The sequence below is a fragment of the Heloderma suspectum genome, chromosome 12 (assembly GCF_057233095.1).
Source record: "Heloderma suspectum isolate Gila_16-S chromosome 12, 16-S_ref, whole genome shotgun sequence".
Classification (NCBI taxonomy): Eukaryota; Metazoa; Chordata; class Lepidosauria; order Squamata; family Helodermatidae; genus Heloderma; species Heloderma suspectum.
In genome coordinates this window covers 23098333-23120255 of record NC_139469.1, presented here as the reverse complement: position 1 = coordinate 23120255, position 21923 = coordinate 23098333, and the positions used below count along the sequence as shown (strand labels likewise).

The 21923-nt window shown below is 45.8% G+C and overlaps 1 protein-coding gene across 9 annotated transcripts; it reads right to left on the bottom strand.

Moving 5' to 3' along the window:
- Nucleotides 1–723: 723 nt before the first annotated feature.
- Nucleotides 724–21854, bottom strand: VRK3 (VRK serine/threonine kinase 3). 9 transcript variants are annotated; one of them, XM_084818738.1, is made up of 15 exons: nt 21661–21854; nt 16990–17120; nt 15710–15859; nt 14972–15037; nt 14336–14482; nt 12630–12682; nt 10910–10976; nt 9276–9360; nt 8495–8597; nt 7755–7847; nt 7068–7200; nt 5834–5954; nt 4919–4977; nt 3174–3322; nt 724–2086 (listed from the first exon to the last, which is right to left on the bottom strand). In XM_084818738.1, the coding sequence occupies exons 1-14, from the start codon at nt 21753–21755 to the stop codon at nt 3174–3176; spliced, it is 1452 nt and encodes a 483-aa protein (XP_084674864.1). In that variant the 5' UTR covers nt 21756–21854; the 3' UTR covers nt 724–2086. The 9 variants fall into 9 exon arrangements, 7 of the variants coding, with proteins under 7 accessions (XP_084674864.1, XP_084674866.1, XP_084674868.1 ...); XM_084818740.1 differs by having other exon boundaries at nt 7068–7162; nt 8499–8597; XR_014785576.1 differs by having other exon boundaries at nt 1548–2086; nt 5834–6746.
- Nucleotides 21855–21923: the final 69 nt, after the last annotated feature.

Here is a 21923-nt window from a genome sequence, read left to right as displayed (position 1 = left end):
ATGCAGAGACACCATGTTGATTAACCGGGATCTGACAACAGGATGGTTTAACCATCCTCATCACAATGCATGACAATATATTAACAAACAAAGAAACAGAATGTTGCAGTTTGGGGAAGGGAAAGTGCCAATCTAGGCCAAGGGGGTGTGGATTATAGTTTAAGGCACGAGCGGAAAGGCTGTGCCTTGCTGCATCCCTTTGCATGCAGAAGGGCCCAGGTTCGATCCCCGGCATCTCCAGGTAGGGCTGGAAAAATTCCTGCCTGAAACCCTGGAGAGCTGCTGCCGGTCTGTGTCGACAATACTGGGCTAGATGGACCCAGGGTCTGACTCAGTATACGGCAGCTTCCGATGCTCCTGGGCGCTCGAGCATACCGCTCTTTCCATTTCCGATGTTCAGGCGTGAGTGTAATAGCATACGTGGCCAAAACAGCACCACCCACACACAAGAGGGAGGTAGCAGGCTTGGGGGAGCACCACCAGGTTTTGCAGTACAATTTGTTTTCTGGGAAAGTAACCTCCTAAGGGGAACAAAATCCCCAAGAACAGCCCTATATGTTCTGATCATGCTCAGTGGCTACAGACTGCTGGCTAACTATTGGGCAGGGATGGGTGGAAACCTGGATGGGAGGGGAATGGAATGGAGTATTGTGGAGGAGGGCATGGCTGGCAGGCTGACTGAAGCCATAAACAACAGAAGCAATTCACACTGCAGCGTTTTGTTACAGGTCCAACTTGTAATTTTGAAATGCCTGAAGGTAATATACTTGCAATTAAGTGTAGATGACACTTTCAGGTGCTCTTATATAAGGAATATAATGGCACTACACACACTTTATGAAGTACATTCATGCACGTTCGCCCATTTAACAAACAACTGGAGTATTCTACACCATTTCTTCATGTTGCATTTTCCTTTCCCCTTTGTCACCCTTTGTGCTTTTGCAGCATGCAAATGGATGGATCAGCCCAAGAATATTTATTTATACTTTTTTAAATCTTGCTCATCAGCCAAAAAGGATAATTGTTAAGAGAAATATTTCCTGATAACATTGGAGTGATTTTCTGTTTTTCCCAGAACAAAAGCCAGAAGTGAAGCCCTAATCAGGGATGCTGTCCCACATGAAGCCTGGACTAAATTAGCTGCTCCTGGAATGTCTTGGATATTTGCCTCTGCCCCAAAATGGGGGTGGAGTGGGAGGAGAGAATGCTTCTGATCTTCAAAGCAGATTGGACTGGAGGACAATTAAAAAACTTCCTCATATAACTTCACTTCTCCTCCCTGTGGGCTAAAGCAGGTAAGGGCACAATCCTATGCCTGTTGAGACAGAAAAAAGTTCTCGGCTCCCAGCATGCCCCAGCCAGGATACCTGGCTGGGGCACGCTGGGAGTTGTAGGACTTTTTTCTGACTCAATAGGTATAGGATTGTGCCCTAAATGTGGTAAATAGTACAGAAATACCGTGCTTGTTCTAGAATACAATCTCCAAAAGAACTCAACACTGTTTGCCTATGTTACCATGAACAGAGCAAGCAGAATACAGCTTTAGAGTTCACCAGAAAATAGTTTATTACAAAATGAACAAAATACGTATTTAGTTAAAACATTTATATCCTGCCTTTCCGCCTGACAACAGGCCTCCAAAATAAATCTAACACATCATTAAGACACTATATAGTTTAAAAATAAATAAGAAGGCAAGACTGCAAAGTGGTGGTCAGCATTTACATGGTAAAACACCTTAAAACCAACTTGGGGGTTTCCCCACCTCATTAGGTTTAGTGCTCCACATCTATGGTAACACTTGGGGCTGCTAAGTGATTTTAAAACAGGAGTTTCAAACAGGAATCTGCCAAATAGGGATTCAAGCTTCACATTTGCTACTATTCCTTGAGTTATATAGCTGGATAGAATTTTAGTCTATAAAAGGTCACAACCAGGTCCTAACAAACAGTTCCACGAAATTCCCTCTCCAATCTGAATGTCAGGCATATAAAACAAAATGGAAAGTGTGTTCCCATCTGCTCCAGTGTGAGGACATTCCAGTGGGCTTAACTGTGCAGCAACTTCTCTCAGCTTTTCAGCCCTGTAAAGCAGAATATGACGCATTACTCTTGGTACGCATTACTCTAGATATCCTACTCCTGTGTTGCTAGAAGCCAAAAGGAAAGAGGAGGCGAGTCTCACAGCATAAGGCAAGTAATTTACCTGATGACACAGGTGTAAAATTACAATGTAATTTTAATGCAGTGTTTTAATCTTTTTATGCTCTTACTGTTTCATCTTTTGTGTTCACCGCTCCAAAATCTGTTCTAGATATGGAGTGATATATAAACAGTGTAAGTAAGTAAGTAAGTAAACTGAGCATCAGCACCTGGATTTTTCCACCCGTGCTTACTCTCTCTCTAGCCTGCACAAGATCAAGACTATTCTCCCCACTCATGAGGGTCTACAGCAAACTTGACAACAGTGTGGCAGTCACTGGCCATAACTAGGTGTGACAGCAGCATGACTCGTGTCTTACAAAGCTTAGAATGCATGTGTACAGATGTAAAGTGGGGGGTGAGGTGGGGAGAGAAGAGATGCAATGCAGTGGAGTGGTTGGTGGGAGAGGGCTGCTGAACCCCCTGCCTTTTTCTGGTGTTGAACTCAGCTGGGTGAAATGTGGTTGCAGGCAGGAACTGAGAAGGGGAACTATTCAGTGTCCTTCTCCTGTCTGCCACATTAAAATGGCACCTCCCACTTTTTAGCTGTGCAGCAGACCCACATTTTAAGGATCAAACTACATGTGACATTACTTATACTTAAAAAAAAAAAAAAAGCTTGCTTAAAGCTGACCACTTGTATTTTAAAGGAAAGCCACTGAACAAGGCCCTGATCTGGATTGGGACCTTGGGCCAGTTTCCTGCCAACCCCCCCCCCCCTTGCTATTTGTTCCTGAAGGTGCTGTTTATGTAGACAAATAACAGGGAGGCAGGTTACTGGGAAATATGCAGCTGTTTTGCCTTCAAAATAAAAGTAGCCAGCTTAAGCATTTTTAAGAAAAGTGAGTAACACAACATGTGGTTTGTCCCAAACACACAGTTCTGCTGTCACCATGCATAGCTAGGGCCTGTGTTTCCTGAGCTGAGAGAAGTGGTGGCTGGAGAACGTAACCAGTCCTAGCGCCTTACCTAGGGTGCCACCTTGAGGTCCACTGAGTCATAGGCAGATGTTCTCATCAGTTCAAGAGGCCTCCTCAGGAGCATTCGCAGCTCTTCGTAGTTTGGCCTCTCTTCATATTCCAGGGGCATCACTTGTAGCAGGTAGCTCTGCAGGGCTTCTAGAAAAGGTTATTATGGATGCCAGTGACACACGGCTGCCTCCTACAAGGCAGCCCCTCTGGCATTCTCACTGTCACATATTGCTGACCCAGATGGAAAGTGCCACACTTCTCTAGTTCAGCTGGGCTGTGTGCTCATGACACTTCATAGAGACCAAGTATCAACCCCACTGAGCTCATAGGAAAACCAAGGAGGGGAACCTGAATGCATTTCTTATGTATTTACTTATAACATTTTTAACTTGTCTTCCTATATAAAACTCACTCAAGGCAGCTAACATTTATACCAAAGTTTAAAAACAATAAATGATCAAATTACAATAAAACTAAAATTACTGCACAATGAATGAACACATCGGCAGTAAAAACAACAACACTATATTTCAAAAGGCAGTACTTAAAAATGCCTCCTGGAAAAAAGAGGTGTAACCCGCCCAAAAAATAAAAGTACCATGGGGCCACACAGACTTTCTCAGGCAGAATGTTCCACTGTCTCAGTGCCACCACAGATGAGGCCCTGTTCCTTGTACTTGCCCACCATACTTCTAATGGCATGGGAATACAGAGCAGGGCCTCAGTAGATGATCTTAAGGGTTGGGCCCCACATTGTTCAACAACAGCAGAGCTGGAAAGACAGCCCAAGTCCTCCCGTCCTAGCCTCCGGATTTGCCCACCAGAGCACGATGCCACACAAACTATTACACTACATTGCAGGGTCACTGACACAGGGAAGAGTCAAGGGAAGGAATGGAGCAGCAGTACAAACCTTGGTGCTCGTGCCTATCACACTGCCTACTTCTGTGTGCAAGGAGATGCAATCCCCCATCGGTCCTAACAAGCAGGTGGTCTCCCCATGAAGTTAAAGCTTCCAGAGTCTTAACTAGTCAGAGCAGAACACCTTGCCCGATTCATTACTCTCTTCACCAGTTCACACATGGGAGCTTTTGTCAGTGCACCTGCTGATCTGTCTCAACAAGAAGTCTGAGAGATTGCCTATTTGCTATGTGTGAGGAGACAAAATTATGACAGTGACTAGAGCAAGCCATGTTTAGGAGAGCTTTGATGGCCAAGTGGTTGTAGTAGAAGGAGATAGTGAAGATGGAGACCAACTTATAAAGAACACTGATTATTCATGTAGTAATTCAGATTCAGTCATTCTAGACAATGGGAAATTAGAAGAATTCATCTGGGCAACTCCCGGATCTGTTGACGCACAAGAAGCAAGTCTGAAATCCCAAGACCCTGGATTCCAGGTACAGAACACCTAGCATTGCATAGTGGCTAGAGCAGCCTTCCTCAGCCTGGTGCCCTCCAAATGTGCAACCTTAGCCAGGCTGAATGGGAATGATGGGAGTTGCAGTCCAACACATCTAGAGGGCACCAGGTTGAGGAAGACTGGGCTAGAGTGTTGGACAGGGATGCAGGAATCCTAGGTTCAAATTCCCATTCAGCCACAAAGCTCACTAAATAGTCATGGGCAAGTTGCTATTTCTCAGTCAAACCTACTTCTCAGCGAGGATTAACCCCATGTATGCCATACAGGGACCCCAAATGAAAGCTGGGATAGAAATGTGACAAAAACAAACAAATCTGTACCTGGAATTGCTCTCCAGCCATAGGACAGCCTTGGATGCTTGATAACATCTGCTTTGTACCTACAATGAAGAGGTGGGCCCCTCAAACAAAAGGTGGGGAGAAATAAGACTGAGCTGAGAATTTTGCACTGACACTCTTACTCCATCTGCCCTGCTACCCTTGCCAAAAGAAGTAACAGAATCATAGATTTGGAAGGGACCTTGCAGGACATCTAGTTCAAACCTCTGCTCAATTAGGATCTGCAATGCAGGATGCTTTTACAGCACCCTTCACAGATAGCCATCGAGCCCCTGCTTAAATGCCTCCAGTGATGGAAAGGCCACCACCACCCAAGGCAGTTTTCCCCACTGTTGAACAGCTCCTCCCGTTAGGAAGTTTCTCTAACATTTAGCAGAAATCCGCTTTCTTGCCATTTCCACCCACTGGTTCCAGCCCTGCCCTCTGGAGGCAGGGTAGATGCCCCAAGGGCACATGTACTAACCAGGCCTCTCTTGTCTACTGGGGAAGTGTGATATTTGCTCCAGATAACAGTGCTGCAATAGTTTCCAGGCAGCCTGTTACTAGACGTCTCCCTGGTGGTGTCTTCACCCAAGACTAGCAGCTATTTTGCCAGTCTAGGAAATAAGGAAGGTTCATGGTAGCTGCAGGGAGCAAGATGTGCGCGTCCAGCCACTTCCGGACTGAAAAGAAGGGGGAGCATTTAACCAGTAAGGAGGTCAAAGCAGAACCCACTATCCTGAGTGCCCACATGACAGTGGGCAGTATCGATCGCCGTTGCAACCTGTTGAAGGAAACCTTTAGTGATTAATGGTTTGGATACCACACCATCATTTCCAGAACTAAGAGCGGCTTCCTTTTCTAATTTATGAGAATTAGGATTAAAAAACAAGGGCTTTTCCCATGCACAGCACACACCTCTCCTTTCTCTCCATGACCACACAGGGATTTGTCAGCTCCTCAGACCAGGGAAGGAAGCCACACAGCCACTTCACGAGACAGTAACCCAAGGACTCAAGATCACTCCGACGGGATGGTGCTGATAGCATAGGAAAAGAAAACACATCCATGTAAGAAACATCAAGGACAGAGTTCCAGAACTACACCCACAGGGGAAGTGGAGACAGGTTATAGCTTTATGGGTCACAGCAACTCACATACAGCATAGCCACTCACTAGGTAAGTCGCTGCCTTAACACATGCCTCAATTTCCCACTATTTATTTCAGTTTTTATCTGCCCTAAAGTCTCCAGGCAATTAATAAGGTAGCACTTCCAAAAGATACTCAGCTTCACTGTCCCATAAGCATGAAGCAGCCAAAAATGACTCTCTGTATAACCTTCGCTATGTGGATTTAGGGCTGTCAATCAATTAATTAGCTGTACCGGAAAGCAAAACACTTGATTTATCTGCATATTAACAACAACTCAATTTAGATACTGAAGGAAATGTAAGACAAGTCACAGTTTAACAAACAAAACTTGCCTCTTGCTGTTACAGGACTAAAATAGCCTTTAAAAAGTAATGTGCCTTTCACTTGCAGCATTTCTAACTAGAATCGGTCCCTAGTGATTAGTGAAAGCTTTAATTGATTACGCTACAAATTAGAGACTGCAACCCTCTAATGTAAGAAGAAGAGTGTAAGAAGTGTGGTCTTGGCTGCTTAGATGAAGCACAAAAAAGCATGGAGAAGGGATGACTTCTTCAACTGCATGGAACATGCTTCCAGACAAGGCTTTTATGGAGCCATCACCCTGCCTCGTTCAGGGGTTCCAGATATCTTCCATATTTTACTACCATTTCTTCCATCTTTTTCCTTAATGCAGAAAATCTGTTAAGGAGAAAAAGGCAGAACAGCTACACAATGCCTTCTAATTGCTAGTGCTAGGAGCCCTCCATTTGGAAGCACCCTAAGAGGAAAAACTGTACTGCAGGCGAGGCAACCTGGAGAATGACCTAGCCTGGTTTCTGTTCACATCAGATGGTGGCAAGCCCTTTATCCACAGGAGTAGGGGAGACAACTCCTGGACAGATAGCATCATCTAGGGCACAGTGGAAAGCACAGACCAGGACAGGGGTCAAATTAATGGCTTGCACCACACACACACACACACACACACACACACCCTATTCTCAGGGCATGAAATCTCACCGGCTCCTTTGTGGCTATCCAGGCTGATGAACTCTAAGGTGCCCTCATGAGGAGTCCTGCTGCCCTCACGTTGAGACACATGGTTTCCTCCAGGGCTGTACCGAAAGGAAAAGCAGTAATTTGCCAGGGTGACCTGGGGCAGGGAGGAAGACACCAATGAACAGGTTGCTATAATGACCCAACAAGAAAAAGATAAAGAGCGATCAGCCTGGCCTGGTCTGCAAGACACCTTTTAGTGGAGTTGCCCAGTATCCTTAGTAACTACCCTGTGCCCTGAAGCCTCAGTCTGTATCTCTGCAACAGACTGGAAGGCACCAAGGTCAGAACAGGTTTAACCAGCAGGTGCAGTCACAGCAGCCACTCCACACAGTAACCCCTTCCCTGCTAAGCAGTAAGAGTGTGAAGACAGCTCCTTACATCTCTATGAGAAAGGGAGAGTACATCCTTCTCCCTGACAAGCATCTGTCCTAGAATCAGCAACGGTCAGTGTTTGCTGACAGAAGAGGGAAAGGAAGAAATGTTTGTGGCAGAAACAACTGGTTATCCTTAGTGAGAGAGAGATGGACTTTCAATCTCTTATGTCCACACTTGGGGAAGCTCACTAGAACAAACATTATGTTCTTCTACCCTGCAGGAACACTCTTCAGCAAGGACGTATTCATCGTCTGCCCCTACTACACTCCTTACCGCAGCACGATCAGCTGGATCCACATATATGTTTTGGGCAGTGATGTCCCCATGTGCATACTCATTCTCATGGAGGTACTCCAGAACATCCAGCTAAAGGCAAAGATTAAGGCAGAGGAGAAATATTACCAATGGAATGCCTGCATTTCTCAGGGGCACTGACCCATGCCCACTTGCCCCAGAGTATTCTCAGCAGATGGCGGGGGCGGGGGGTTTGCCATACAGCCTCTACAATCCAGGATTTGCATCTGAAACATTCATTCACTAAACCAATCTGATAAACCACTCTTTTCCTGTTTGAACAAGGCTGTACACCTCAAATCCATCAGCACTGAGTTACCAGCACCTAGGGCAAAGTGTAGCTCTGCCGGGATCAGAGACGGCCACCCAGGTCTTAATGTGCAAAGACACTGAGGCACCGCACAGCGCCGCGCTCCAGTCCTGCTTCCTGGGGAAGTTTGGTCAGAGGATCAAACTTAACATGACAACACAACCATGGGCAATGTTAACTTGACAACTGCTTCTTCCCTATAAACTGCCCTGACAAGCACAGCTCTTTATCAAGGACAGAAGGGATGGAACTGGTGTCTAAGTCATCCTTGTTGCAGCAGTAGGGAAGTCGCTGATAATCCTCTGGGCCAGTGGCAAAAGCCTCCATTTTACAGCTGTACAGAAGTCAGCAACAGATCTTTCGGAGAAGCCCTCTTCCTCCACTCCCCTTCCATTTTGGCATCTCATACCAGCCTGACTGCAAGCTGCAAGGCAGCTTTCTCCGTCATCTTGTTTGCACAGTCATCCAGGATCGACTGAAGGGAGCGACCAAAATCAGAGAAGACCAGAAACCTGCCAGTCAAAGGAGATAATGCTGCACATAAATTGTGGCTTCTGTTGGAGATTCCCACCCACTTCCACATGAACATTAGTCCCCAGCCCTCCATCACTGCATCAGTTAACTCCTCTTCAGCTTCAGTAATCGCTGACAGCAAGAACTACCAGTAATTTGGAGGCAGGTCGTTTATTTCAGTTGACTTTACTGCAGCACTATGGCCATGGCCTTCCAAAGCTAGATGACCTCCCTCTCCGAGTTAGTATGTACAAAATTAAGTATTACCCAAAAGCTAGAAGTGAAAGCATACAAAAAGAGAAGGTACAGCAACAAGGATAAGTACAGAAAGAGGGCCCCAGGATGCAATCCAGATCCATTAAAATCAATAGGTATTTTGCCCTTCTGGAAACAAAACAGTAGGTGGATGAAGAAAAATTACGGAATAGGTAATAAAGAAGGTCAGAACACAGGAAGAGAAGGGTTGAGGCTCTAGCCAGTTAGAAAGAAAGCAGGTTAGGGTAGGAGAAGAAAAGTATGTAAGGGCAAAGGAAAAATGGATTCATAAACTGTTCAAAAGGGACAATGAAGTAAGTACAGGATTGGTGGTTGAGTGATGATGGCACTGGACAAAGGAGGGTTGTGGGCAGTAATAGGAGAGATGGTACACAGGAACGCCCTAGTCAAAGCTGTCTCACCTGTAGCTACCATTATGGAGACCAAAACCAATGCAATCAGGGATTCCCAGCAGTGGTACTGAATGCTGTTTCTTCCATTTGTCCACTGCAAAGTGAGACAAAATGTGAGAAGTTGAAGTTGCCAGAAGTTTGAGAAAACAGAATTATAGCCATCCAACTCCAATGTGAAGCCTCTATTCTCTCCACATCAACAACTTTGAGGACTGCAAGTTCATGCATTTTTTTTTTCCTTTACAACTTCCTGGACTTTTACCCTCATACATTCCGTTAATGTTCAAAAATCATAAAAGAGATCGTAATCATTTGTTACTGTTAAAAATGGGTGTTTCATATTTTTCTGTTTGCCCTTGTGAGATTTGGTGGTGCCTCCATTTCTCCTAAAAATGAAAAGGGCACTTTACCAGTAGCGTATTCCACATAACTGTTTTAGGTGCAGAAGATTCAAATCTAAAAGACATTTAGACTACTACTGATACTTGGACTTAAAACCCTGTAACTAAAGCCCTTTGAACCTGAATAGCACAAACATATGAGAAGGAGCACTCCAGCCCTGCCTCTCTCCCTCATCATGTTTGTCACCCCCAGCTTGTGGAGGGTGACAGTCTGGAGAGGAAAAACTTCTTTATCCGTGGAGGCTCTCCATGCAAGCCAGAACACAGATTTTCCAGCATTCTGGCTTCTGTGCAGAGCCTCCATGTATACAGGAGCCTCTCCTCTTCAGACTGTCACCCTCCACGAGTTGAGGGCAACAAACATGATGAGGGAGAGCAGCGGGTCTGGAGCACTCCTTCTCCTCATGCATTTGTACTATTCAGATTCAGAGTACCTGAATGTGGCTGAAGACATTTTCAAAACCAGATCTGAGGGCCTAGGAGACAGAAAGCCTCCACTGTCTCTGAGCACATGTCGAAAGAAACAGGGACAAAGGAATCTACCCCACAACAGAAGAGTCTCTGCATAGCCAAAAGAACCAGTAACTGGACTCCTGCCTCTTTAACAGAGAAAGATTGTCAAGATTGGGCAGAGGCACCTAGCGCCTTTTCCGCTACGTTTTAGGTGAGAATAGGGATGCTCAAGGATTTCTTTTGGTCCACATTTCGAAGTGAACCAACCTGAGCTGCACCTCTTGGACTAATGTGTGGATCAGAACACACTCATCCTTCCAGATTTTGCACTTCTCCAAATTTTGTAATGCAGTTCTCAGCTCAAAAAACTAAGAGGTATATAAAAAGGCGTATTTTTGGAGAAAATACATTTTCTTGTGAGAAGGTATGTTCAAAAATGTATATTTAAATACAGTTTTGTGTGGATTAAAAACAAAACACAGATTAGTACAGAAACAGGATGGGTATGAATGAACAAATGTGAAACTGACATGAACCAGAAAGACTGATCTGTCAGTCCCTGCATGGGAAACCAGTTTTGCAATCCCAGGTGAAGCTTAATACAATCTAAGACGAGGTCTCATGACAGCACATGAGGGGTAAGTACAACAGAATATCTCTTGGGAAGGCTCAGCTACTGGGCTCTTCCCATTCAGCGCAACAGTACAAGTTGTTGACTGGCTGAAAATGTCACTGGCCCAAAGGCAGAGACACAAGTCTGTCACCCTAATTACTCCAGGAAAGTCTTGCCTGTAGCTTTCTTTGCAGCGCGCTGCAAGAAATTCTGTTCATTGAAGAGTCTTCCATCTTTGGCATCCTGAGAAAAACGAAGACAGAAGCTGGCACCGATACAGTTTTCACTGCCTCACCACTACCCTCTCTTTGATTACCATAAGAAAAGAAAATGATAATCTTCATATATAACTTCTCTAACGCTCAACAGACTTCTCAGAGGCAAGTGAAGACTTCCATCCTTGTTTTACAGATGGAAAATACCACAATATCGGAGAGAAATTTCAGAGACACAAAGCAAATGTAGGATGTAAGACTAGAATGACCCTAGGGATGCTTTCCCAGCAATCTATAACTAACAGCCTATAACTAACAACTAACAGTTGGTATCCTACAAACCCACGAGAAGGCTACCTAACATGCAATTCATCTTTCTTCCCTCTTTTGTACTTTAAAGTTTATACTCCCCACAAGTAGCAACAAAACAATAACATGTGACTGATGGGAATTTTGAAATAACAGAGGGCCTTGGGTAGGCTCACCTGGTGGTCAAAGAGTAGAGCCACTGTGCACCAGGGGTGGGCAGAAAGTACAACTCCAGAAGTTTTGGACTTTAACTCCCGGCATTCCTGACCATTGGCCATGCTGGCAGCAGCTTCTGGGAGTTGAAGTCCAAAACATCCGGAGATCTACCTTCTGCCCACCCCTACCTTACATAGCTCCTGCCTCCACTCCAACTATAGCCCCTACCCACCACGCTCCTCTCACCATCCTGGTCTTGTGTGTCTCCCTCCATACTTTGTCCTTTACTACTCCTGTTCTTAAGAAATATTATGTGTCCTTAAAATACACAAAAGAGACTGTGTGCTATACAGAGGTAGGTTGCCTACATGTTTAATTAGATGGTTGTTGCCTTTTAGGTCCCGGAGAATGGGAAATGAAATAGAAAAGGGAGCATCAATTAATGCTTAATTGATGCATTAATTGATGCTTAATTGATTACACCAGGGCCTACTTCTCCTGGTGTAAAATATATATGCAAGGGTCTGGATGACAAAGAACTCTTCAAAGGGGAAAATTAGGTGGCAATTTAGATTTTTGTTTAGGGTGTATGTTTCAAAAAGGGAACTGGGAGGTATGTCAGCCTGATGATAACCTCCATAGTTGTAATGTATTCCAAGAAAGCTGCTGAGTGGAGTGCAGCAACATTTCTTGTAAATTTGGAGTTCAGTGTTTTATTTGATCCAAAGCGCAGACAAGTCTTTGTTGTTTAAACACAGCACAGAATCAATGGAGCCCATCACTGTCAGGGTTGGGCCCCAACCTGAGCCCTTTTACTGAGAGTGTTCCATACTTTAGTCATAGGCTCTGTTCTCACTTGCTTCAAGCCCAATGCCTGGCAAACTGCAATGCTGGTCTAAGTCATAGCATCATTGCCTACCAGGAGGTCAAAAGACCTTTCTAGTAGACACAAAACAGGCCACTTGTGGTTTGCACTGGCCCTTGCAGAATGCTGGAATTACATGTACCCTTTGCCTTGCCTCAGTCTGTCCTGCTTCCTTTGTGTGTGATCTTACCTTTTGTTACTGATTAATGGAACCCACTGGGAGAGGTAAACTCTAAGTCCTCCTGCTATGTTTGCCTTGTTGTACTCTGACCTATGACTTGCCAAGCCCAGATTCCAGTTCCAGTACATGAAATGTTCCATGTTACACCTAACACAGAGATCTGAACTCACAAGTCTGAGGGAGCAGCTCTGCTTTGAAGGGCAGGTTCCAGGTGCGGACTTTGCTGTGAAAGGATGAAATAAATGAAGGTTATTGTTAGCCAACACAGGAGAGATGCATCTCATTGCTTTTATATGCAGGACCTCACAAGGCTGAACAGTGCTCTAGTATTCCCAGTCTCTCACTTTAACATACTGGAAATACTGTCCCTGAAGCTTTCTGCATGTCAACTCCCAGACTATTTTAGAGCTTCAAGGATTCTGTTGTTTGTTAACAAACAGACTCCACCTCTAGAGCATATAGGCATTGTGGTCCAGTGTCACAATGCACTCCAAATATAATGGCCCAGTTCAGATGATCATTCAGGCATCATAAACCATGGTGATAGAGCTGAGCACTCCCCCTGCCCCATTGTGCACCAGCTTTGGTGCAAAGATCCTGGGAATTCTGGCTTAATGTCAGTTAACAAACCAAGAAACTAAGCCAGGATTACATCCCTCGTGAAACACTAGGGAACAGAAAACTTATCAGTATGAGCAACTTTGAATGATAAAGTCCCTGCCGCTTAGCACCCTTTCGATATGACCTTTCGGTTGGTCTATTGCAGCCTTCTACAACCTGGTGCCCTCCAGATGTATTGGTCTATAACTGGCTGGGGGATGCTGGGAATTGTAAAGCAATACATCTGGAGCGCACCAAGTTGCAGTAGGCTGGTCCACTGCAACCACAGCAAGAGACTCCAAGAAATGGTTGGCACAGACTAGACAAACAAGATGTCAGCAGCACAGCTCAGAGCATTTGGGGAAAAACAGAACTCGCTGAGCTAAAACACAACACAGTGAGACAAGAGAGGGATAAGGACTGCCATATGAACCTACACAGGCCTTAAGGTCCTCATCAGAGGCCCTTCCCCAGGTGTCTCTGCCATCAGAGGTTAGGTGGGTGGCAATGGGAGAGGGCCCTTTTTGTATTAATGCCCTGTTTATGGAATCCCATTTATAAAAACACCCCCCACCCCAACCTGGCTTTTACACTAAGTTTTAGGTGCCAGGTTAAGACCTTCTAATACATGTTGATTTTTTTTATCTGCTGAGACTAGACATTTTATCTGATGTTTTGCTATTTTTTACTGGCTGCGTACATACATTACAGAAAGCCCCAAATCCTGGTTTCAAACCATTATGTGAGATTGGTGTATGAATCCTGGCTTGTTTGGGAACAATTAACCATACTTTCTGGTTCACCTGCAACAGGAAGTTATGGTTAAGTCTAGCTCTTTGGCTTGTTTCCCGCTTGTGCAAAAGGCAGAGTAAGGGGGCTGCATGTAGGTGCCACTCATTCATATGCTGGCGTAATAAGTCAGAATGTTCAGCTTCCCGTGATGGATGAGCATGGCCAGCGTCTGATGCCGCTCTTATTTTTCTGCTCCTGGCTGCACTTGATTCCATTTTATATCCAAGTGTGTATTTTACATTAATGTTTGGTTTTAGTAATATTTTATTGGGAACTTATTGGGATATTTATTTTAAATGTAAAAGCTGGATGTAAATGTTTGAAGAAGAAGAACTTGCTTGAAATAAGAAGTCCACAGAAATTGTATGAGTCATCTGTAGGTGTACCCATTTTTCACTTGATAGATTCTCCTTCAGAAAGTGGGGAACAGGACAGGAGGCTATATTCTCCCCCCAATATGTTACCACGTGAGCACATCTTATACCTTCATATAGCAACCCATGTTCACTCTGGCTCAGAAGTTTTCTAAGTATCCACTGCTTGTTGTTCAGGTCTGTCAGGATCTCACCCTCTGGGAGAGGTCTCACGGAGGCACTCCTGTCCTTCCTGGGAGATCGGGGACCAGGCTTTGCTTTACAAGAGAGAGACAAACATTGCTCATTTAGATTTCTAGCCTTGCACATTATGAGATTCAGGGCAGGTAGTCATGCTTCTCTTCCCCTGCCCCCAACAATGGACTAAAATGGAAATCGTGCTAACGTTCCTACTCCACTCAACAAAAGCCACCAGCCCAAATTAAGTCCTGAAAAGAACTGACGCTCTGGTGTTGCCGAGTCCCCCCACCCATCACTCAATCACCAGCTACAACATCGCTGTATTGCTGCTACTGTCTCAGTGCACACTGAAGCCTGTTCCTCTGGTACTTAGGATGCTCCAAGCAAGAGGGAAGTCCCTGAAACAGAACATTCCTCATTAAAAGATACTTCCTGTAGCAGAAATGTTCAGTTACTGTTGCTATTTAGATGCAATGATAGCCTTCCCTCCATGTCCAACCCATTAGACCACATGAAAGTAGCTGGAGTAGTATAGTGACAATGACTGAGCACAAAGCAGGACGTACCTGGTTTGAATCTCATCTCTGTCAGGAACTCACCAGGTGGCCTTAGGCAAACCTCTCTTAGCCTATCTAAAATATGGGGATAACATAGTCATCTACCTTATAGGGTTGTTGCAATGATTATAAAAAGGCAATGCATAGGAAGTGCTTTGTACACTTTTCTAAAGAACTATATAAATGCTAGTGCTAATAATACACCTGCTCTAGCATAAATACACTGCTAGCACAAAAGGCAAGGCCAATATCTCTCTTTTTGAGGCATTCCTTTTCAAGCTTAAACAGAGCCACTGGGGTAAGGTAGATAGTGCTGGACTGGAACCACAGAGATCTGGCTTCAAATCCCTGCTCGGCTATGAAGCTCAATGAGTGCTGTTCAGCCAGTCTCAAGTCTAATCCCCCTTGCAAGGCTGTCATTAGGATATTAAGAGCCTCACACACAATGTCCTGAGTTCTTTGGAGGAAGGGTAGGGTAAAGATGTGATACATTAAAAAAAAAATGAAAAGAGCTCAAGCAGAGCAGAAATGGGGACAAGACACTGTTAAGTGTTGGCTATGAAAACTAGTGTTTAGGACAAGTCTCGCAAAAATTGTTAATGTTAGTCTTTGGTCTTCAAACATGGGAGTACAGAAAAAGATGACACATTTTAGGAGTTCTGGAATTCCGTAAGTGGTGAACCAACTGCTAGCAGGCATGAGCAGGCAGTGCTGCCTGCAGTGCTAATCTTGCCCACAAATCCTCACCTTTTGACTTTGGGGATACAGTAGCTGCTGAATTCTGTGCAGGGTCTTGCTTAACTGAAGCAAAAGCTTTTTCTTTGGATGGTGAAACTATTTCCACCCTTTTCTTTGCAGGAGATCTTTGCAGCTGATCCTGGCTTTCCTGGTTTAATGCTGGGCAAGACAGAATGATAAAGGTGTTTACGGGCAGGCCTGGTGCTAGCATGTGGAACGCTCGGGTAAGTCCTGAGGCCCAGTGACCACAGCAAGGCCCACCTCTACGACTGGGCTACCACTGCTACAGACCCACAGCTGGTCAACCACCTGCTCACCCACAGCAGCAGCCATCAGGGACTGGACTAGGGAGCAGCTTGGCAAGCAGTGGTGAATGAAGTTCCAAATAGTAAGCTGGAATGTGTCAGCCCTGCCATCTTCATTATGTTGCCCCCTGATGTGCATATTGGGGCTGGGGCTGGCTTAAATAAGATGGTGGGGCTGGTGAGTTCAGGTGTACAGCCTTGAACTCCACTCAGTACTGGTGCTGAGCCACGACTGCCACCAATGGGTGGGTAGACTATCTGCTTGCAATGAAGATGGGGGGCGACAGTCTGACAGCTGCGCTGAACGAACCTTTGGGCAGCACACCCAAACATGCCAGCAAACTGTCTTAATTATGTCAGCTCCACCCCATCATGCATGCTTTGGGGATGGGGCCAGCAAAGTTAAGATGGCAGAACCAGTGAATCTGGGCATGAAGCATGGAGCTCTGCTCAGTGCAGCCACCTTAACTGCCCGCAAACAAGGAAGCCAGGTGGCCCATGGATGGTCTGGAGCCGGTCCTGTTTACACAGCCCAAGTTCCCATCCAAGATTCATGAATGGTTCTGACTCTCATTCCCTGTTTAACCAAAACTACTCTCTTTGAGGCTGCAATCCTAAATAGTAGTCCTATAGGAGTAAGACCCATAGAACTCAGTGAGACTTACTTTTTGTGTAAACATACTTAGGATTGAACTCATGTCACTGTTACTGAATTCCGAAACAGTAAAGCAGTCCTGTTCAGTGGTTATAAGCTGCAGCACTTTTAACCAGGGGCACATTACTGCATAGGACTAACAAGTGAAGAGGATATGATTTCTGAGCTTAGAGTTGGAGACAATGCCTGCTGCAGAACTTCAAATCCTCACTGCTAAATTGGGTTGACTCTCTGGAAGCTTCCCCTCTGTCCTTCCCCCATCTGTTTGGCCTTCAGATAAGGAAATGTTTCCCGGTTTACAGAGATCCACATTTGACAAAAATTCATACCTTTCAGTGAAGGAGTCGGAGTGATCTGCATAGGCTCCTCTTCTTGCATAGGCAGCCTGCCCCCACAGGAGGGGCAAAATATAAACGTTGCCTCTACCTTATGTCCGCACTGTGGACAAAAATTGACCATTCTAGAAAAGTAATGGAGAAGGGGAGGGGGAGCACACAGAGAAAACTGTAAGTGCCAAAATAGAAAAAGTATTTTGATGTGAATTTGGTAGCTGCATCGGTGAACATCTTGATGGGACTCCGTTCAGCTAACATCAGGCCAAATGCTTAAACACAACAGCATTTGTATTTAAATGCAGAAGTAGCTATGACAATACAGAAAAGAGAAAGAAAATAGAAGGAGGTGAGCATCCAAAATAAATCACAAAGAAGATAAACAGGTTCACAGGATGCAAAAAAAATTATTGTAGGAACCTACAATAATTTTTTTTTGCATCCTGAGAACCTGTTTCTCTTCTTTGTGATTTAATACAGAAAAAAGGAAAGATATGCTTTGAGCTATAATGCTATCCACACTTTTTAAAAAGAATTCAAAGTTCTTTACACATTTAAAATGGCCACAAATTGTCTCTCCTAGACTGATTTTGTTAGAACTCGTGTACATAGTGGTTAAGAGCATGAGCAATAGAGAAGTAAAATATTGCTTAGGCACTCCCTAAGAAAGGGTGGGCTACTTGTGGACCTCCACATGTTTTGCCCTACAGCTCCCATAAGCCCTAGCCAACACAACCAATGGTGAAGAATGGTGGGAGTTGTAGGCCAAAACATTTGGAGGGCCACAAGTTGCTTACGCCTGCCCTAAGATATACTGGGGCCAGCCCAAATGGAGATTCATAGGCACAACACTATGAATTGTGTATGGAAGCTAACAGGTCATCAGTGCAGCTGATTTTGAACAGGTATATGTGTTCACACTATCCTATTCCCATTAGGACACAAGCAACTGTACCAGCTGCTGCTTCTTAAGTTCAGGAGCAGCCCCACTCAGAGCAAATTGTAGTAACATACTGGTTTTCAAATTATGTTCCAGGAAATGTTCTCTGAACTATCCCAAACCTTCTGCAAATCAACTTCACTGGGTAATCCCGAGTTCTACTATGAGACTAGGAGAAAAATCCTTGTCTATACTCTCTGCCCCACTCATAATGTTTTAAGCCTCCATCATGCCCACTATAAGTCTTTTTTCTATACTAAAATGTCCTCCTTCTTCAAAGACCGCACTCTCCAAGAGCCTCTTTTGCATCTGGCCATCTCAGACTGGATGTTTTGAACATGCTATTTCAGTGCTTTCTCAGCTTCATTGTTTTCCAGACTGTTCCTGGACCAAATTTAAACTGCTCGTTTTAAAATGTAAAGCCTTAAATGCCTTGGGGCCAGGTGACCTGAAGGATTGCCTCCTCCCATATATTCCTCCTGGATCTTGAGGTCATTATGGGAAGCCATTGTCCAAGTGCCACTGCCGAGTGAGATCCCATGGGTAGTTACAAGAGAGAGGGCCTTCTCTGCAAGAGTATCCATAAAGTAGCTCGACTAGCACCAACTTCCTATTCTTTTCAGTGCCAAGAGAAGACTTTTTATTTTCCCAGGCTTTTTAGGGGCTTTTAATGGATTCTGAGGTTTTGGCTTTTTAAAGATTAAATACCTATTTGTGTTTAATTTTATTGCTTTATAGTGGTTGTGATGTGCTTTATACAGTAATTGTATCTTTATTGTTCATATGGTATAACAACTGTTATGTACGCCACCCGGATAACTTTGGTTATGGGGTGGCACAGAAATACCATTAAGGATGCAATTCTATGCATGTTTAGACAGAAGTAAGTCCTACAACTCCCAGCATTCCCCAGTAAGCATGCTGGAAGTTACAGGACTTATTTCTGACTAAACAAGGATTGCACCCTAAATAAATAAATAAGCTGATAGGACCCAGAGCAAGGCCTGAATAGGTAGAGCAGGACCATATAAGAGCAGGCAGCCCTTTAAATATCCCATCTCAAACCATTTAACCCGGCAAAATTCATACAGTCCAACTATCTGTGGAGTAAAACATGTCATAATTCAAGGTCCTTCTTGTAACCAGTTCCGTCATGGCTATCTAGTCGCATCATTTTAATCATTTCAACACTTAATACAGAGGTGGAAAGCAGGTCTGAGTGGGGATGCCAAACAAAATATTTATCTGTGCTCTCTTCTGCTTTTGATATGATCTGATGCTGCTGTTATTTATTATTATATTTATTAACATTTAAATACCACCTTATTTGCTAAAAATCCATCAAGGTGGTGCACAATAATTTAGAATAAAACTTTAAGGGCGCAATCCTATCCAGATAAGTGGCTGCCTCCAAACTCGGAGGCGACCGCCTATCCAAAGCAAGACAGGAGAAGCATGGAGGGGATCGTTCCCTCCATGCTTTTCCTGCCCTGTGTTTTTGGCTAGACAGCCGATTGCGGCTGTCTAGCCACAGGAGGACAGAGCGGGGAAAGAGGCTGCTGTAGGCCCTCCCCGGAACGCCCCCAGCCACGCGCCTTTTCAGCCGCTCCACGCTCCTCTTGCGAATTCAGAGGACGGGGTTGTTCGGCACTGCCTCCAAGGCAGCTCGGAAGTGTGGGGAGGTCAGTTCTCCAAGAACTGACCTCGGAGAGCGGGCTCCGAGGTTGGTTCCCGGATAACACGATATCCTATGGCCGTCTAGCCGCTGTCTAGCGGCCATAGGAATGCTCCCTCCGAATTTCAGAACTGATCAGCTGTTCCTTTCAAGGTTTTATTGTGATTTTCTATCTGACATCCTGTTTTTATAACTGTCTTTTACCTTGAACAAATTAAGACAATCCATAATAACATTTCAAATCGAAAAACCAATAGGTAAAAAGCCATTTGGTAAAACATGTTTCAACAAATAGCAGTAACTGCAGGACGCTATATGAGTTGCTGCTGCTACTTTTTAAAATTACATGCACTGTTTTTCTTAGCTGTCATCCGAAAGCATCTATTTTAAAAAAGAAAGTGGGATTTATTGAAATGTTTTTAATTTTGTAAAAAAAATAAAAAAATAAACTGTATACACCACGCCCAATACTTTTTTTTTTAAAACTTACAGTGCAATCCTATACAGGTCAACTCAGAATTAAGTCCCATTGTTTTCTAATAGGGCTTACTCCCAGGTAAGAGTGAAGCCTTAATACAGACCGAGTTTCTGAAATATGGTCAGTACTAGTTCTTTGACTGTTCATATTTTTGGTTTTAATTGATACATTGTTAGCCGCCTTATTTTGTTTATTACATGATTTAAAGCCCGCCTTTCCTCCAAAGAGCTCAAGGCGGTATACATGATTCTCCCTTACCCCTGTTTTCTTCACAGCAACCCTATGAAGTACGTTCGACTAAGAGAAAGCGGGACTGGTCTATGGTCAGCTTCATGGCTGAGTGGGGATCTGAACCTGGGTCTCCCCCCAGTCACAGTCCAACCCTCTAACCCAGGGAGGGGCAACCTGGTGCCCTCCAGATGTTTTGGACTCCAACTCTCATAAGCCCCAGGCAGCATGGCCAATGGCCAAGGATTAGGGGAACCGGAGCACGCTCCGGGAGAGAGAGCGGACGACAGGAAGGCCTGGCGTGCTGTGGTCCATGGGGTCACGAAGAGTCGGACACGACTGAACGACAGAACAACAACAAGTCGGGGAGTTGTCTACCCCCCTGCTCTACCCACTTTATTTATTTATTTATTTAATTTATTAATCGCCCATCTGACTGGTCACCCAGCCACTCTGGGCGATGTACAACCCACCATAAAACAATTTAAAACAATAAAATTTTACCATATTTTTTTTGTTTTTTTTAAATACCCTAACCCACCCCAAATGCCTGCCTGAACAGCCACGTTTTTAATGCACGACGGAAGCTCATTAAAGAGGGGGCATGGCGGAGTTCCCTAGGGAGGGAGTTCCACAGAGTGGGGGCCACCACAGAGAAGGCCCTCTCCCTCCTCCCCACCAGTCTAGCTGTCCTGGCTGATGGGACAGAGAGAAGGCCATCCGAGGCTTCTGAGGCACTACTCCACACTGCCTCTCTTATAGAAGCAAGGCGACCCAATAATAAAACCAAATACATTAAGGCGACAAGGCAGCCGTGCTAGCCCGTCCGACCACCCCCACCCCGCTTTCAGATCCAGCTGAACCCCTTCCCCGCTGGGCAGGGCCCCAAATCCTCCTCGCCTGAGGCCTTTGGAGCCCGACCCCATGCCTCAGGGGTCCGCCCCGCAAACAAAAGCGACGACGAGGAGGAGCCCCCAGCCCGCCGGCAGCGCAATGCTACCCGCGCCTGCTCAAGAGGCGCGCCCCACCGCCCTCAGTGGGGCTCACTCCCCAGGTGCGCGCGCACAGGTTTCGCAGCCGTCGGGCCACATCGAGCGCGCCGGTGGCCACAAGGCCGCTTTCCCCGCAACGGACACGGCGGGCGCGGCCCTCGGCAGGGAAAAGCCCCACAGGCCCCAGCGTCGCTCAGCCAGCGCGGCGGGGTCGGGAGCGCCGGGAGCTGCAGGGCTTTCCCCCTGCCTGAACCCGCAGAGGGCCGCGCCCTACATCGGCTACCCCAACCCCCGTCGCGGCCGCGCCGGGCCCGGCCGGGCCTCGCGGCGGAGGCCGGCTCGTGCTCGTACCCACCCAGCGCCGGGACCCGCCAGCCTGCTGGCGACAGCGGCGTCTCCCACCTCGGCCCCCAGCCGGGGCCTCTTCTGTCCTCCGCCGAACCGCTTCATGCCGCCCACGGCGGGGGAGCCCAGCCTGCCCGGAGCGAGAAAAGCCCGCCGCGGCCCACGCTCCAGCGGCCCGCTCCCCCTCGCGGGCCCGGCGGCGGCGCCAGGAGGCGTTTCCTGCTCTCCTCAGCTCGAACGCCCGCCCAGGAACCGCTCTCGGCCCTGCCTGGC

Coding starts and splice junctions, on each gene's coding strand:
- VRK3 (XM_084818738.1), bottom strand. CDS start 21,755: ATGAAGCGGTTCGGCGGAGGACAGAAGAGGCCCCGGCTGGGGGCCGAG. Junction 9,361..10,909: donor CGCTGCAAAGAAAGCTACAG/GCAAGACTTTCC, acceptor CTCACTTTGCAG/TGGACAAATGGAAGAAACAG. Junction 7,848..8,494: donor TGCAGCTTGCAGTCAGGCTG/GTATGAGATGCC, acceptor CTTTGCCTTTAG/CTGGATGTTCTGGAGTACCT.